Source organism: Condylura cristata, unplaced genomic scaffold (assembly GCF_000260355.1).
Source record: "Condylura cristata isolate star-nosed mole 26May11 unplaced genomic scaffold, ConCri1.0 scaffold00011, whole genome shotgun sequence".
NCBI classification, from domain to species: Eukaryota; Metazoa; Chordata; class Mammalia; order Eulipotyphla; family Talpidae; genus Condylura; species Condylura cristata.
The window spans coordinates 25671038-25684776 of record NW_004567112.1 but is presented as its reverse complement, the minus strand read 5'-3'; the positions used below and the strand labels follow the sequence as shown (position 1 = coordinate 25684776).

At 49.2% G+C, this 13739-nt stretch overlaps 2 protein-coding genes across 6 annotated transcripts in view; one reads left to right on the top strand and one right to left on the bottom strand.

Annotated features, from left to right (window-relative positions):
- Positions 1-9692, top strand: part of MARCH8 (membrane-associated ring finger (C3HC4) 8, E3 ubiquitin protein ligase) — a 90004-nt gene extending 80312 nt beyond the window's left edge. For 4 of the 5 annotated variants that reach the window (XM_012723821.1, XM_012723822.1, XM_012723824.1 and 1 more), the window contains exons 4-8: positions 627-709; positions 953-1798; positions 3195-3375; positions 5281-5428; positions 5875-9692. In XM_012723821.1, the coding sequence (XP_012579275.1) occupies positions 627-709; positions 953-1798; positions 3195-3375; positions 5281-5428; positions 5875-6179 (1563 nt within the window). In that variant the 3' untranslated portion in view covers positions 6180-9692. The remainder of the gene's footprint in view (positions 1-626; positions 710-952; positions 1799-3194; positions 3376-5280; positions 5429-5874) is intronic. The other variant, XM_012723825.1, reaches the window with a different exon arrangement.
- A 1080-nt stretch (positions 9693-10772) lies between these two features.
- Positions 10773-13739, bottom strand: part of ALOX5 (arachidonate 5-lipoxygenase) — a 42615-nt gene continuing 39648 nt past the window's right edge. Inside the window, exons 11-14 of the mRNA XM_004680645.2 lie at positions 13514-13635; positions 13051-13151; positions 12566-12736; positions 10773-11429 (exon numbers count right to left, since the gene is read on the bottom strand). Of these exons, the coding sequence (XP_004680702.1) occupies positions 11250-11429; positions 12566-12736; positions 13051-13151; positions 13514-13635 (574 nt within the window). The 3' untranslated portion in view covers positions 10773-11249. The remainder of the gene's footprint in view (positions 11430-12565; positions 12737-13050; positions 13152-13513; positions 13636-13739) is intronic.

Below are 13739 nucleotides of genomic sequence, written 5' to 3'. Positions count from 1 at the left end.
GCTGTGTAGTCTTTCAAATATAACTGCTTGATTATTTTTCTTGTCTCACCATCCCAAGTTAGAACTCTTGGGAACATTCTTTGGAAGGAGCCATGGGTTGGTGTTAAGGTTGTCTCCCTTGTGTATAAAGAGCTCAAGCAGGGTTGTAAGGTTTCATGGACCCAGTGTGAGCTTGTGAGGCAGGAGAGAGTAAGCAGAGCTGGCCAGCCTTGACTAGGAGACCCCAGGGACTATGGTAAAGAGCGCTGGGTGAGGGAAGCAGATGCTGGCAGGGACTGGTTCCTTACATTGCTCTGGCTTTGTATAAACTCCATGGTACTGGGTTCCTGGCCTTAATGTAGACATTGGTTAAATGTAGAGGCTGAGAAATAAATGACCATTGATTCTGCAGGAGATAGGTGGTGCATTTCCAGACTCTCAAATATTTTTTTGGTTTTTAACCACATATAAGAGAAGAAGAGTGCTGTCTGGTTGACTTTGCTTTCGCTCACAGGGCATTACTAGGGGCACGTACTGAGCAGTAGGAAATAGACTAATTAGATTCTCACATTGCCATTCAGAAGGAGAAGCTGTGTACAGTCCTCTTGACTCTTCCCTGAAAACTGACCGGAGGTCTGTCATTGCAGGCTGGGGGTCCTCCATTGGCTTCGGCTCCAGTGTCTGCCTTCTCTCGCACTTCTGTCACGCCATCCAATCAGGACATCTGCAGGTAACATGCCGCTTCATATGCTACGATGGTTCCTGTGCTTCCTGGAAATAGGCGTTAGTGTCTGTAGGTTCTTGATCTCCCATTTGCTTGGCCAGTATAGTGTTGCTGTAAACAGTTGGCCCAGTTTTATGTGCTGTTTGCGTACCAAGTTACCACACGAGTTTCATTTCTTCACTTTGATGTCCATTCTCTCAAAATGGTTTTTACTTTCTGTGCTTTTATCCCACTGTTCTCTGCATGCAGTTCCAGTGCAGTGTTTTCTGAGTGTTGTCACCACAGTCCTGTGCAGTCTGCTGTTGTCTTGAAAGCACCTCAGTGCCAGAGTTCCCTGGCTCAAGGGCTCACTGTGACAGTAATCTGTAAAGACACGTTACAGGCACCAAAGAGAAATTCCTGTGGTTCAGAATGGGCCCAGGCCTTGAAACCTGCTAAGTATACCAAAGCCAGAAGAACACTGAAGTTTTCAAAATCCCTAAACGATGTGGGTGAGAAGGCCCTGGATACTTTGGGAAATTTCGACTATGTGGAAAGAACTTGCTCAGAAGGAAAATTGGTACTCCCTCAAGATCCATGTCTTAGAATTAACAGGTTTCACTATAAAGATAAGAGAACACTGAATTGCAAACCTTTTGGCAGTTCCAAACTCTCTTGTGTTTCATCCCTTTCTGCCAATCATTCAGCTGCCTCAGAGGTGGAAGCTGGCAAGGGGGCCCTGCGTGTCCCGCTTTTGGAAGAGAAAGTGGATGGCGAGGCCATATCCAGAAGCCAGCGACTACTTCGGTACCTGTTCTCGCTCTCACGTGGCTCAAGTGCTGGCAGCCTGCACAGGTTTCATGAGCTGGAGAGCTGTGCTGCTCACCTGCGCACAGCCGGGTCCTCCAGTGGGCTGGCAGGGAGCACAGGTTTCTGCTCTGAGGAAATGGGAGATGATGACGTCTTTGAGGACAGCATGTCTGCAAAATCGAAGAGCAAGGTCCTGCGCGCGCCCCTCTGCTCAGTGGAGAAGGACAGTGACCTGGATTGTCCTTCTCCTCTCTCTGAAAAAGGTCCCCCCATCTCTCCTGTGTCTACCTCAGGGGATGCCTGCAGGTTGGTTTTCCAAGAACCACCGTTCTGGCCATCTCTGCTCCCCTCACCTCCACAGCCTCATCTTGCTTTAATATGTGAAGTTTCAGGAAAATGAAGTAATGGGCAATTGTACACAACTGTGGGTTCATAGTTCCCTATAGGAGAATCTACTGATATCATTTAAAAACCAAATTGTATGATAATGGGCCCCAAGATATTTTTCACAGATGATAAATTGGAGGAGCTTCACATGTTAAAGGTCTAGCAGATTCTTCTCAACTAGAAATAAGTAGACTTTGCATAAAGAAATTGAAAGAAACGACCTCTCCACATTTCTAGCTTGATGGTCTAGTTTTACACTTTGCCTGTCCCTCCTGGCCTCATTTCACCCCTTGCTCTGTGTGCAGCGAGATGTGCATAGGGAGAGGCTATTCTCCAGCAGCTCCTCTGCCCCCTCTTGAACTTGGATAGAGCTACCTCTAGCCCCAGGCCCTAACTCTACTTCTTATCTTTTTCTTCTGGTCTGCAACATCCTGTCTGGCCTTCCAAATCTGTCAGAATTCTGTTTTTGTAACGACTCTTATGTTAACTTTCCTAGTTGCCCCTCTTTAGGGCCGGCTCTTACGGTTTCTGACAATTGGACCAGAAATCCCTCTCACAGAAACAAGCAGCTGAGAGCCTGACCAGGGTCAGAAACCAGCTCCTTTCAGGCCAGGTATCCATACCTGCTCCCCAGCTGCTGGAAAAGACCCCTCTGTTTCTCAAAAGTCTATTAAGTTCCTTGAGGTTAGTAACTACATCCTGCTGCATGCACACTTGGAATGGTGAATTACTTAAAAATCCCCAGCTACTACTGTGAGTGGTTGTGAGAAAGGAAATGAAATTGTAGCAGGGTCCAATGGTACTTTTAGATCTAGGATTTTAGGTACTGCGATTACTACAGGGATGTGTAGTTGTGTGTGAGGTGGGGGCTATTAGCTAAAAGGCACCTTTCATCACCTGTTTAAATCACTGGTATTTTGGGGAGGTAGAATGCTGGTTCTGTTTTACAAAGAAATTTTTCCTCTTAAGTATTTTAGCATCTTATGTTCTGGAAGATGCTTCCATGTTGCCTTAAATTGTCATTCAGTGAATTTCTTAAGTCTTACCAAAAACGACTGCTTTGTCATTTCTTATATCATTTTTTCCCCTCTGATGCCAAATGCCATCCAGACTTTCCATGTTGGTGTGCGGTAAGCTAGAAATTTTTAGTTTGTAGTCATTGTTCGCATTTGTGTTTGTATGTTTTCGTGCTTGTAGTCACTTCTGTGGTGTTTGTTTCCGAAAGTTTTCTTTGGGGGGATTGACCTTCCACTGAAGTGTCATCTTCCCTGTCATGTGGTCCTCCTTCTAACGACGGACTTTTCTTCCGCCATAGGATATGTCACTGTGAAGGGGATGACGAGAGCCCTCTGATCACCCCTTGTCACTGCACCGGGAGCCTCCACTTCGTGCACCAGGCCTGCCTGCAGCAATGGATCAAGAGCTCCGACACACGTTGCTGCGAGCTCTGCAAGTATGAGTTCATCATGGAGACCAAGCTAAAGCCTTTGAGAAAAGTACGTGTGAGGGCACCCCTGGAAGTGCTTTCAGCTTGCTGAAACGAGGGCCCTTCTGAAGAGTCAGCACCTGGGTGGCTGACCGGGCTTGCTCAGCCCACGCCTTTCGTAGTGGGGCTGATGGGTCCAGGCATGCTGTGGAGATCACTGTTGCTGGTACCACTTCCAACCCCTCTCCTCAAGAAGAAGCTCCTTCTGACCATGCAGTCATAATGCCTCCTTTTTCCTTCAGACTAAGACTGCTCACTTGTTTGTGTCAGTCATCTGGTTCTTGACCATACAGTGCTTTGTGACATGTTGGTCTGTGTTAACTTTGTATGTACTAACTGTTCATGTCTTGCCTCTGTTTAGGAGTATGTTAGAGATTAGCACTTCTCACAGCACAAAGCATAGGGTAACATAGTCAACTTATTTGTATATGCTTGTGATAAGAATTTTCTGGGTGGGAGGGTTGGGGTAAAAGGGAAAAGAAAGGAACACAGCTCCGATGTACACCACAGGCACCCTGTGGCGCTGGGACCTGCTCCCTGGAAGAGGAGCTTGGCTTGGTAGTTACCTCTTATGTAAATGTGACTGTTTGTTAAATGTGTCTTTCTCTGTGCCCAGCAAATAGATTTTTTTTTTGGACTTGTTCTTATCTCAAAACTTTTGAAGGGCAAATGTCATAATCAGAGAATACTAGCACATCAGAGAACAGCAATGCCACTTAAATGCCACATTCTGTGGTGGTGGCGTGTATAAGAATTTCAGAGAGGGAAATGCTTATCGTGCACGACAGTGCTAAGCAGCGGTAGCACCACGGGGCATCTGGGCTTTGAAGTAGTTCTTGATGAATTAGGACTTAGAGGTAGAGTTAAGTGAGGTTGTATGTGAAGAAAAGCATACACCAAGAGGGTGAGGGCTAGCATTTGAGGCTTAAGCTGAGTGTGCTCTGGGAAATAGGAGGAGAGCAAGGAGCAGGAGAACATGTTAGGAAAAAAGCAAAATGAAGATATTTTATGAAATCACAGCAGCAAGTGATCTAGATGTTAGAGAAGGCAGGTGCTAACTCCTTAAAAAATGTTCTGCCCCATAATTTATTGGTACCTACTGATGACTCAGGTGAATCTTACAGCACTTCTACTGTGTAGATGATCTATGAGACTCTTACTTTCAGCCTATCCTATGTAGAAGCATCTGGAAAGAGGCTGTGACTGGGACTGGCAGAGGATATGCAGAGTGTTTACACTTTGTTCTTTTTCTCTGTCTTTATGTGTTTTCTTCTGATTCGGAAACCAGTAAATGAAAATCTGGCTATTTGGAGTAAATTAATGAGCTCCTAAAGGAGATGGGCCTGGCAGAGACTGCTTGTACCAGGAACTCTTAGCATCGATTCCAAGCTGTTGCTGCCAAAGTAGCAGAGGACCAAAGAGTGAGCGCCTTCCGCCATCATCTTCACGATGTAGTGTGACCCATCTGCTAGTGTGTTGTGGCGTCATCAACCCTCTTTTTCCCCTCGTCCATGCCAGTCAGCAAGTCAGGGAGACTTAAAACGTGCTGCTTGGGTCTTGGGCCCACATGCTGTTTTCATCAGGATGGAAACCATAGACTTCTTTAGCAAGCCATTGAATGTCTGCTTGCAAGCATAAGCAGATGAGGGGGTTGCCCATGGTGGATCATAACTCATTTCAATTCCAGCTTCTTTTCATTGCATAGAAAGTTGGCTGTCAACAGAGTACCAGTGCCTGGTACCTGGTTGAAACCAAACGGTTTAAAAAGATTGACTTTGGGTATTGGGAAATCATCTAGTTCGGGAAAGTGGGAGGGGGAGGAAAGCTACTTGCACCATCCACAATGCTCTCTGCCCTGTGGTAGCCCTGTGCGTCTCTGAGCATGAGCCTCACGTTCAGCATGTTGTCTTTCCAGTGGGAGAAGTTGCAGATGACAGCCAGTGAGCGCAGGAAGATCATGTGCTCAGTGACGTTTCATGTCATCGCCATCACCTGTGTGGTCTGGTCCTTGTATGTGCTCATTGACCGCACGGCTGAGGAGATCAAGCAGGGGCAGGTGACAGGTATGTGCTCAGAACAAAAGGTGAGCTCAGCACAGGGGCGCGGGATATATCACTGTGAAGGTCTCAGGGTTGGGAGTGTTGTTCCAGATGGCTTTTCAGTCAGATCTCAGAACTCTGGGTTTCATTCACGAGGCACCAGGCATCCTTCTTAAATGTTTCTCTGGCTGAAGCATGGTTTTAAAAATCCAGCTAAAAGAAGTCAAAGCATGCAAAGTGAGTATCTCTGTGATTGCCTCCAGAAAAGTAAGATAAAAGGTAGTGGACACTTCCCACGCACCTTTTGTGAAATTATGTTTGATGGACTAGGAATCCATCAAATGATGTAAAAATAAACTATTATGTTATTTTTAAAAAACCCATTGGTAATAGAAGATTTAGAAAGTTTTGTTTTATTTCAGATCTTAAAAGGATCTACTGACAAGCTAACCAGGTTTATTTCCTTCCAGGAATCCTAGAGTGGCCATTTTGGACTAAATTGGTGGTTGTGGCCATTGGCTTTACTGGAGGACTTCTTTTCATGTACGTTCAGTGCAAAGTATACGTACAGTTATGGAAGAGACTGAAAGCTTATAACAGAGTAATCTATGTTCAAAACTGTCCAGAAACAAGCAAAAAGAATATTTTTGAAAAATCTGCACTAACAGAGCTCAACTTTGAAAATAAAGACGGACGTGGAATCTGTCATTCGGACACAAACTCTTCTTGTTGCACAGAACCTGAAGACACTGGAGCAGAGATTGTTCACGTCTGATTGTGTGGAGGGTGTTGCTTTCCTGGACATCCATGAACACCTGAAGGAAATTGTTTACTGCCAATTGTGTACCTTTTCTTATGTCCTTTGATTGCATCAACTGGGCAGGTGACTATTTTTAATGGCTTCTCTTTTTCTAAACCCTCCTTAGTGAATCTCTGGGAAAGCCCTCACCGGCTCTATGCATGTCTATGGGAAGGGAAGATGGACGACCCCGTGGCATCATGGTACGGAGCTGGTTGGGTTCTGGCCAATGGTCTCGAACAGAGTGAGAGAATAAGAGGCCAGACTAGCGGCTTTGAAGAACGAGAGCAGGGTGGCGCCAGCTCCTCTGTGCGCAGCCGCCTCCCGGTGGCGGCAGGGCCTCCCACAGAGCAGAGTGTTGGGGGGTGTCCAGCCACCCCCCCGACCTTGGGGGAGGTGCACACCCTCTGCTGATGCTGCCACTGACATTCTCGCAAGCAGGCAGGATGCAATGCTCTGTGTATGGTGGCGAAGTGATTCACTAAGCAAACAGCACTTTACAAAAAGAGAATTATTTTGTAATATGATTGTCCAGTGGAATTGACACGTAACAGTGTCTCATTTAGAAACCTCTTTGTTACCCTATCTCTCTTACTTTATAATAGATTTAAAAACCCTTTTTGCCTTATGTGTTCTGAGAACCATGATATCCACTCTGCTGATAAAAGAGACTTGTGACTACAAAGAAGCCTCAGAAGGTGTGAGGTTTCTTCCAGCATTTCATGTGAATTAATGGATGCTAAGTGGCCATGGGATCATAATTTCTATAGTAGAGCCCATAAAGACTCTAGGGACGCGTCTTCATGTCATAGACCTGCCCCAAATGTTTCTTTCTCATCAGCCCTGAAGAGAAAGAAGGGTTTATGAGATCTGTACAAGAGAAAAGAAAGTGAGTAATGGAATATGTGAAAACTATTCCTTTACAGAGAAACCTCTCTGGTTTGCCTTGGCTTCATGCTGAAAGAGCAAGCCTTCCCCAACCTGGGGTGCGCACATGGCCAGTGCTCATGGGTGCATGCCACCTTGGCCAGCTTTGGCTTCTGGGAGGTTCTGTGGATCATTGCCCAGGGCAGAGAGGCATGCAGGCTGGCTCTGGGCGAGGGCCAGGAGTGAGCAGCAGTCTGCCATGGTCCACTGTGTCATTGTCCTCATCCACACCCGCACCTATTACTCGCCTTAACTGGACTGAACAGAGAGGATCTTTTCGGGGCCCCTTGCCCTGCAGTCAGTCCATTCCATCATCAGGGATTATCTCCTGGATCATTTTCGTAAAGCAAACAGAACCAAAATCACTACAATCAAATGGCCTTTGTCCCTGCAAAAAGTCTGCTTAGAATTCTGTTTTTAAAAACCACTTTCATCACACCTGGCAGAGAGGCAGCGCCGGGGAAGAGGCCAGCGGGGCGGCTGCAAGCAACGTGAGTATTCTAGATGCTTACTCTCCAGGTGACCCCACATCCGCAAAGCCTTCTCGGGGGTGGGTGCAGGTGCCGGGGCGTCCTGCCCTCAGTTCTCCGAGTCTTAGATGCCTCAGCCATCCTGTTTAAGAGGGTGAAGTGAATACGAGATAATTTCTTTGCCTTTTAGAGCGGAAGCCTGTAAATTTGTTTTCAGAGTCAGGAGAAGACTTGGAGTCTCGAAAGCTCTGGGAGAGGGCCCCGAATCAGCAGGCTCTGCCCTGCCATCTCCTCGGAATCTGAGGATAGGGATGTGGGGCCAAGTCTGGAGAGCTGGGCTGCCCTTCCCTTCCTCTGGATAGACAGGTGCTGACCAGACATGAGCTAACTCCTGAAGATAGGCCAGCCTGCCCTGAGCTGTCTGCCAGACCTCCTCCAGCCCATGGCTGTGTTCACTGTGCCCCAAAGTGCAATTACCACACCCCTTCTCCACCTGGGGACACCATGCAGCTATCGCTTGTCTACTCAGGGGAGCTAAATCTTGGGTCAGCCCTGCTCCTGCCCCTTAGGAAGTGCCCGGGCAAGATCCCATGTCCCTGCTGCCCTTTGACAGTGACTGAGTGGTCAAGGTAAGACTAGGCTAGGTTTTTAAGGGGTCTCCTTCCCTGCCCCCTTCCACGGAACCCTTTATTCTGAACTTGAAAAACACACACTTCCTGTGGAGAGGAAAGTGTGCTCAGGTGGGCATAGCTCACCAGTTGTGACTGGCATCCCCTGTTGGAGGTGCCTTTATAGTAGCCACGATTGTTGGGCTGCTCCTCACACCCAGCACCCAGCTGGGTTTAGGTGCATGTTGCCTTCTCATTTCCTTTCTGAAGGCCTAGCCCTAGCGCTGTCTCACCACTTCTGGCCAAGCTCCTAAAGGCTCTTCTTCGCCTGTGGACAGGTCATCCTTTGTCCATTCCTTTTGGAGTGGCACTCAGCCCCCACCGATCTTTCTCTCACAAACTCCAGTTGAGTACCTGTGACCCCATCTTGGCCCCAGCCCCAGTCTCTACTCCCACTATAGTGCTGCCTGAGCCCTAGGGAGGTGCTGTGCTGCCACCTAGTGGGCTGGCGGAGCTGCCACTTCTTGCCTTGCTTAGCTTGTGTCACCTTGCCCGCCGGTTCTTGGAGAGTCATTCCCAGTTTCCTCTCAGTTTGTACCTGCTTTAGTGGGAGGAGGGTACTTGGCTGAACCATACAGAAATATGGGCTCAACTTGCAGGTCTCGCAACTAACGGGTTGTTACTTGTGGGCCAGCCATGGGAAGGAGGGCTGTATCCTCAGAGGTGCCAGCCAGCCATCCCCAAAAAGGTACAGTACAACTCAAGGGCTTCTGACTTCAGCTGCCAGCTGTAATTGAGTTTTTGTGCCCAAGTTTGAGAACTTTCTTGGAAGCTTTGTAAAGGGCCTCTTCTTATACCAGGCCTCTAACGTGGCTTCCTTTTGTGCTTCAGTCCACTATTTTCAACCTTCCTGGTCTAGTTTCCAAATCTGCAGAGGCACCCTACCTGGTGACAGACCTCCGGGTCCCTGGCAACGGGGGGTCAGTTCAAGAGCAGTGGGTGATGTCTACATGGGGTGGCACCCACGTGGTGGTAGGCTGGATGCAGAACTGGAGGGAAACTGGGAACAGAAGGCAAAGCAAGGTCCACTGTGGCATGGATTTGGCCTCTAGAAATACTTTCCCTTCTGGATCTGATCTGCAACATGCACCTTCCATCTCTAGCCCTCCACTGACCAAGACACAGGGAAATAAAAGGATTTGTCTTTGTTTTGGATGTTATTAAGTTGTGCAGCTCATCATCTATTTAGATGCAATGTTTATAGAAAGTTGATTGTTAATAAAAAAACAAATTTACACTGGCATGTGTGTGTGGTTTCTAAAAGGCACTTCACACTCGAAGTTTTTCTTAGAAAGTTTCTAGTTCTCTAAATGTCTAGTTTTCTATCCTTTTGTGTATGTTCACTTTCTCAGTATTACCACTTGAATAATTCTCTGTACAGAGGGGTTGTTTGTGCTATTCAAGGGGATGTCTAATTGCAGCAATAAAGCTTTTCTTTTAAGGAATTTTGCCACAAGAGTCTTTTCCTATGAGGCTGGGGACATTGGCAGTCCCTCCAGAGAGCCCAATCTCCCCAGGTTGTCTGGGCCTGACTGTCTGCAAGAAAACCATGCAACCTCTAGGGGTGTCTGTTTTCCTCCGTTTGCGCTGCAAAGGAGGTGGCTGTCTAAAACACTGAGAGTCAGTGGGGAAGGTGTGAATTCTGGAGGGTGAAGATTGATGTGTATACAGGCGTGCTTGGTTCATGTGTCCGGTTCTATGTGGACTCAGGGCCCTAGGAGAAGCCAGGGAAGCCCCACGTGCATGTGGCAACGTGACCTTCGGTGCTCATGTGGCCTTACTGTTGAGATAACTACTGACCCTCAGCCCAGCTGAGGGAGAGAAGCAGAGAGGAACAGCAAGAATGCATGTGACCGCTTTGCCTGGCTGCATCTCCGGGCTTCAGCCACGGCTTTCCTGAATAGTGGCAGTGCCATTGACCTTCCAGGCTGGAGACTACAAACTGCAACCAGGCTGTAGGTGCTGAAGGCCCAGGTCCTAGCTATCAGGGAGGCCTTGTCTGCCCAGCCCCTCCCAAGCTGCCTCTTGGAGCTGAAATGAAAGCAGTCTAGACCCCACCTGGGTGACCTCACTGTTACCCCCAACACACATGAGGTAGGGGTCTGGAAGTCCGGCGGGCCAGCGAGCCGAGCACTATCTTGGGTGCTCCACTAGGTAGAACATGACCCTTATATAAAGGAGAAGAAGACCTTATATAAGGTTCCCTGGGTTCCGTCTCCTCCAGGGTTCCAGCTGCAAAGGAGTGATAAAGAGGGAGGACAGTCCCTTCCCAGAGAGGAGGACATTTGGGACGTGTTCTGAAGAAAGAAGGGAAGCTTTTGAGCAAAGAAGACGGGAAATGCCTAGCTCACAAATGAGGCACTTTTGTCTAGATGGAACAAATGACTACAGTTTTTGAGGAGGGGGGGTGGGACCTAATCTAAAGTGACTGGAATGTTGTGTTGTACAAATTGGAAGACCTGCTTGAAATGAACTCCTTCAGGGCAACTGATTCTTGACTCATTCAACAAGTATTTATTTGGACATGTACTGTGTGCAAAAATGGGAAGAAGCACATGTAGAACAGAAAATTCCGTGTCTTCAACAGCCAATATCTCTGCTACCTGGATTTACTGTTGCTGCTTGGCATGGAAGCACTGAGCTGGGCACCGAACACGTAGCTTTATGCTTCCTGTATTTTCACACTGTGATCAAAGTGTGGGACTCACTGAAGATTTAGGAATAAGCAAGAAAATGCACTGAAACTTAGCTGTAACAGGACCTAACATGGGGCAGCCCTAGGTTTGAAGCCAAATTAGCTTGAGGTCTGAGGGCAGAATTCCCAGGAATCCTGGTGGGTTTTGGAGGAGCCAGCTGCCAGGGGGCCTGCCCACTGTTGACCATGAGCTTGTCTGCCATACAGGCAGACTGGATGGAATCTGGGTCCAAGCCAGCCTTGAGCAGCTGCAGTCCTGGGTCCAGATCCCAGGAGTGAGACTGGCTCAGATGGCCACGCTGTTGGGAATCCGGTCAGGGGACAAGTAGTAATATGGCAGTTTCTTGTTCTTGTTGCGCTCGGCGATCACACTGACGATGGTGTCAAGGTTCTTGCGGAATCTGGCCATCGCCTCCTTTACGGGCTTCTCAATGAAATGCTCTTCTGGGTACATGCCCAGGAATAGCTGAGGGCCCAGACATGAACAGACAGGTTAATCTGCAAAGAGGCTGTGCGAACTGACAGGTCTGGTCCCACCTCCCAAGACCCTCCTTGGCAGGTGCCAGAGGGAGCAGGTGCGCCTATCCCCAGCTCCACCCTCTGTTGCCTGCTGAGTGCTCTTGAGAATGCTCCCTGGCTTGCAGATAAATGGGAAGAATAACTTCCCTGCTGCACATTGGCCATGGAGTGGGCAGTGAATGGGAGGCCGGTGGCGCTCCCGGCTATGGCAGGCATGCCCACCTTCCCATTGGGGCGGCCAGCAGCAGGGCACGGGGCCAGTGCTGGCCGCCTCTCCAACCCAGGATGGCCACGGTGCTGGGGTGATATGCTCATTTGCACGGTCGCCCATGGCTGTATATTAAAACTAGACATAACGACTGTACCGAACTTTTAAGATGGAAAGTTTCACAACCAGGACTGGAAAGGGTGGGGGAAATATATACTATGGTGAGATTTTGAATTTAGTTGTGGAGCATATTTCAGTCTTAACATTCTGTGACCAAGAAACTCCTCTACTAAGAATGTGTCCCCTTGTTCTATTGAACGCGTGTGCCAAGACAGATTTATGAGGATGTTAGCAAAGACCCCGAAGCAACTTCAGTGCCCACTAAAATGTCCATGGGCTGTTGAATTGGTACATACCATGCAGCACTGAACTAATGGTGTGGGATTGTTTCCACTGCCCCAGCTGTGGCATTAAGTTAAACAATTTGTGCTTGTAGGAGAATATCTACAAGGCTGCCTAGGAAACTTAGTTGTTACCTTTGGGGAGAAACTCACAGGAAAGGGTTTTGTCATTAGCTAGGGGTGATGGGGTAGCCCTAGTGGAGAACCTTACCAGGGGAGCACCCTTCACGGCATGTGATGCTGGGTGAGTCCCCAAGGAAACCCTGCTCTCCAGTATACCTCACTGGGGACATTTCAGGGGTGTTCACACACAACCCTTGCGCTCTCATGCTCCCACCAACCCTGAGCCCTGTCCGGGCTCAGCCTGTGGTCCTCATGGGAGTCAGGTCCATTTTGAGCCCTGAGTCACAAGACCCTGAGGTTGAAGAAGGGGTTAAACCTGTCAGCCAGAAGGGGTGTGAAGTCTCCTCTCACCTCATTTTCCTGGAACTGGCTGAGCGCCCACACTGCGCCCAGATGCCAACAGGAGCGACCACGGTCTGGTAGTGTGTCCACGATCCTCTCGATGGTGACCACGCCCTTAGCTGTTGGCGGTGGGGCCCTCATGGTTGGGGGTGCGTTAGGAATCCAGGAGCACCAGTCATACTGCAGGGACATGCACCAACACGGGGGTGTCCCTACAGCCAGTCACAAGCCATGTGGCCCATGTGACCACACCTCCCAGGCCAGAGCAGGAGGGCACTGGACCAGGCCCCTTCCTGGGCTTCTGCAACTCCACCTGCCACTTTGCAGTTATGGGGAGACCAGTCACAACCCCTATGGCTGGCCTCTGATTGGCACCCTCTGCTTGGTGGGCAGAATCCATGTGCCTTGCAGAAGACTAGGAAGAGGGATGGCCCCGGCTTGTCAGTTGGGGCCAAGGTGACCCTTGATTTCCTGCTTGCCTTGCCCTTGCCCACCTGGCCGAAGTTCACTGCTGCGTGCTGGGCTGAGGCAGTGAAGATGACCACAGTCAAGTACTCCGACAGCTTCTCCCTGGTCTTGACAGACTTGGGGAAACCTGAGGTGGATCCAAGAGCTGGCTGAGTTCTGGCATCCATAGCGGGACACCACCCCCACCCCCACTATCCCTATTCCTGCCCTGCCCCTGGGCTCCCCCAACAAGTGCTGAAGGGCACCTGCAATGACAAAACCCACAAAGGGAAAAGTAGCATGGCCCTGTCCAGATGTGGGCTCTCAGAGGCTGCAGAAAGCCCCTGAGCTGTCCCCATGAGGTATCTTCATGGGCAGTGTTCCCCTGGGACTCTGGCCCCAGCAGCACACGCTGTGGTAGATGCCCCAGGACCGCACGCCCAAGGAAAGCCGGAGATGCAGGGAGGAGCAGGAGAGAGGACCAGGAGGAAGGCTGTGGGCTGGCCCTACCTGAAGCCTTCTTGCCCCGCATGCCATACACGTAAACATCCTTCACGAAATCCTGCAGCTCCTGGTCCTCCTCCACCACCTGGTCACTCTCATAGTAAATTCCTATCACCTCGGAGGTGAACCTGGCCCAGGATGAGAGAGGAGCTAGGAAGGGGTGACCCAGCAGGGCCTACTCCTTAAAGTTCACACTTAGGTCATCCCCTTCCCCAGCAACCTCTCCCCTTTC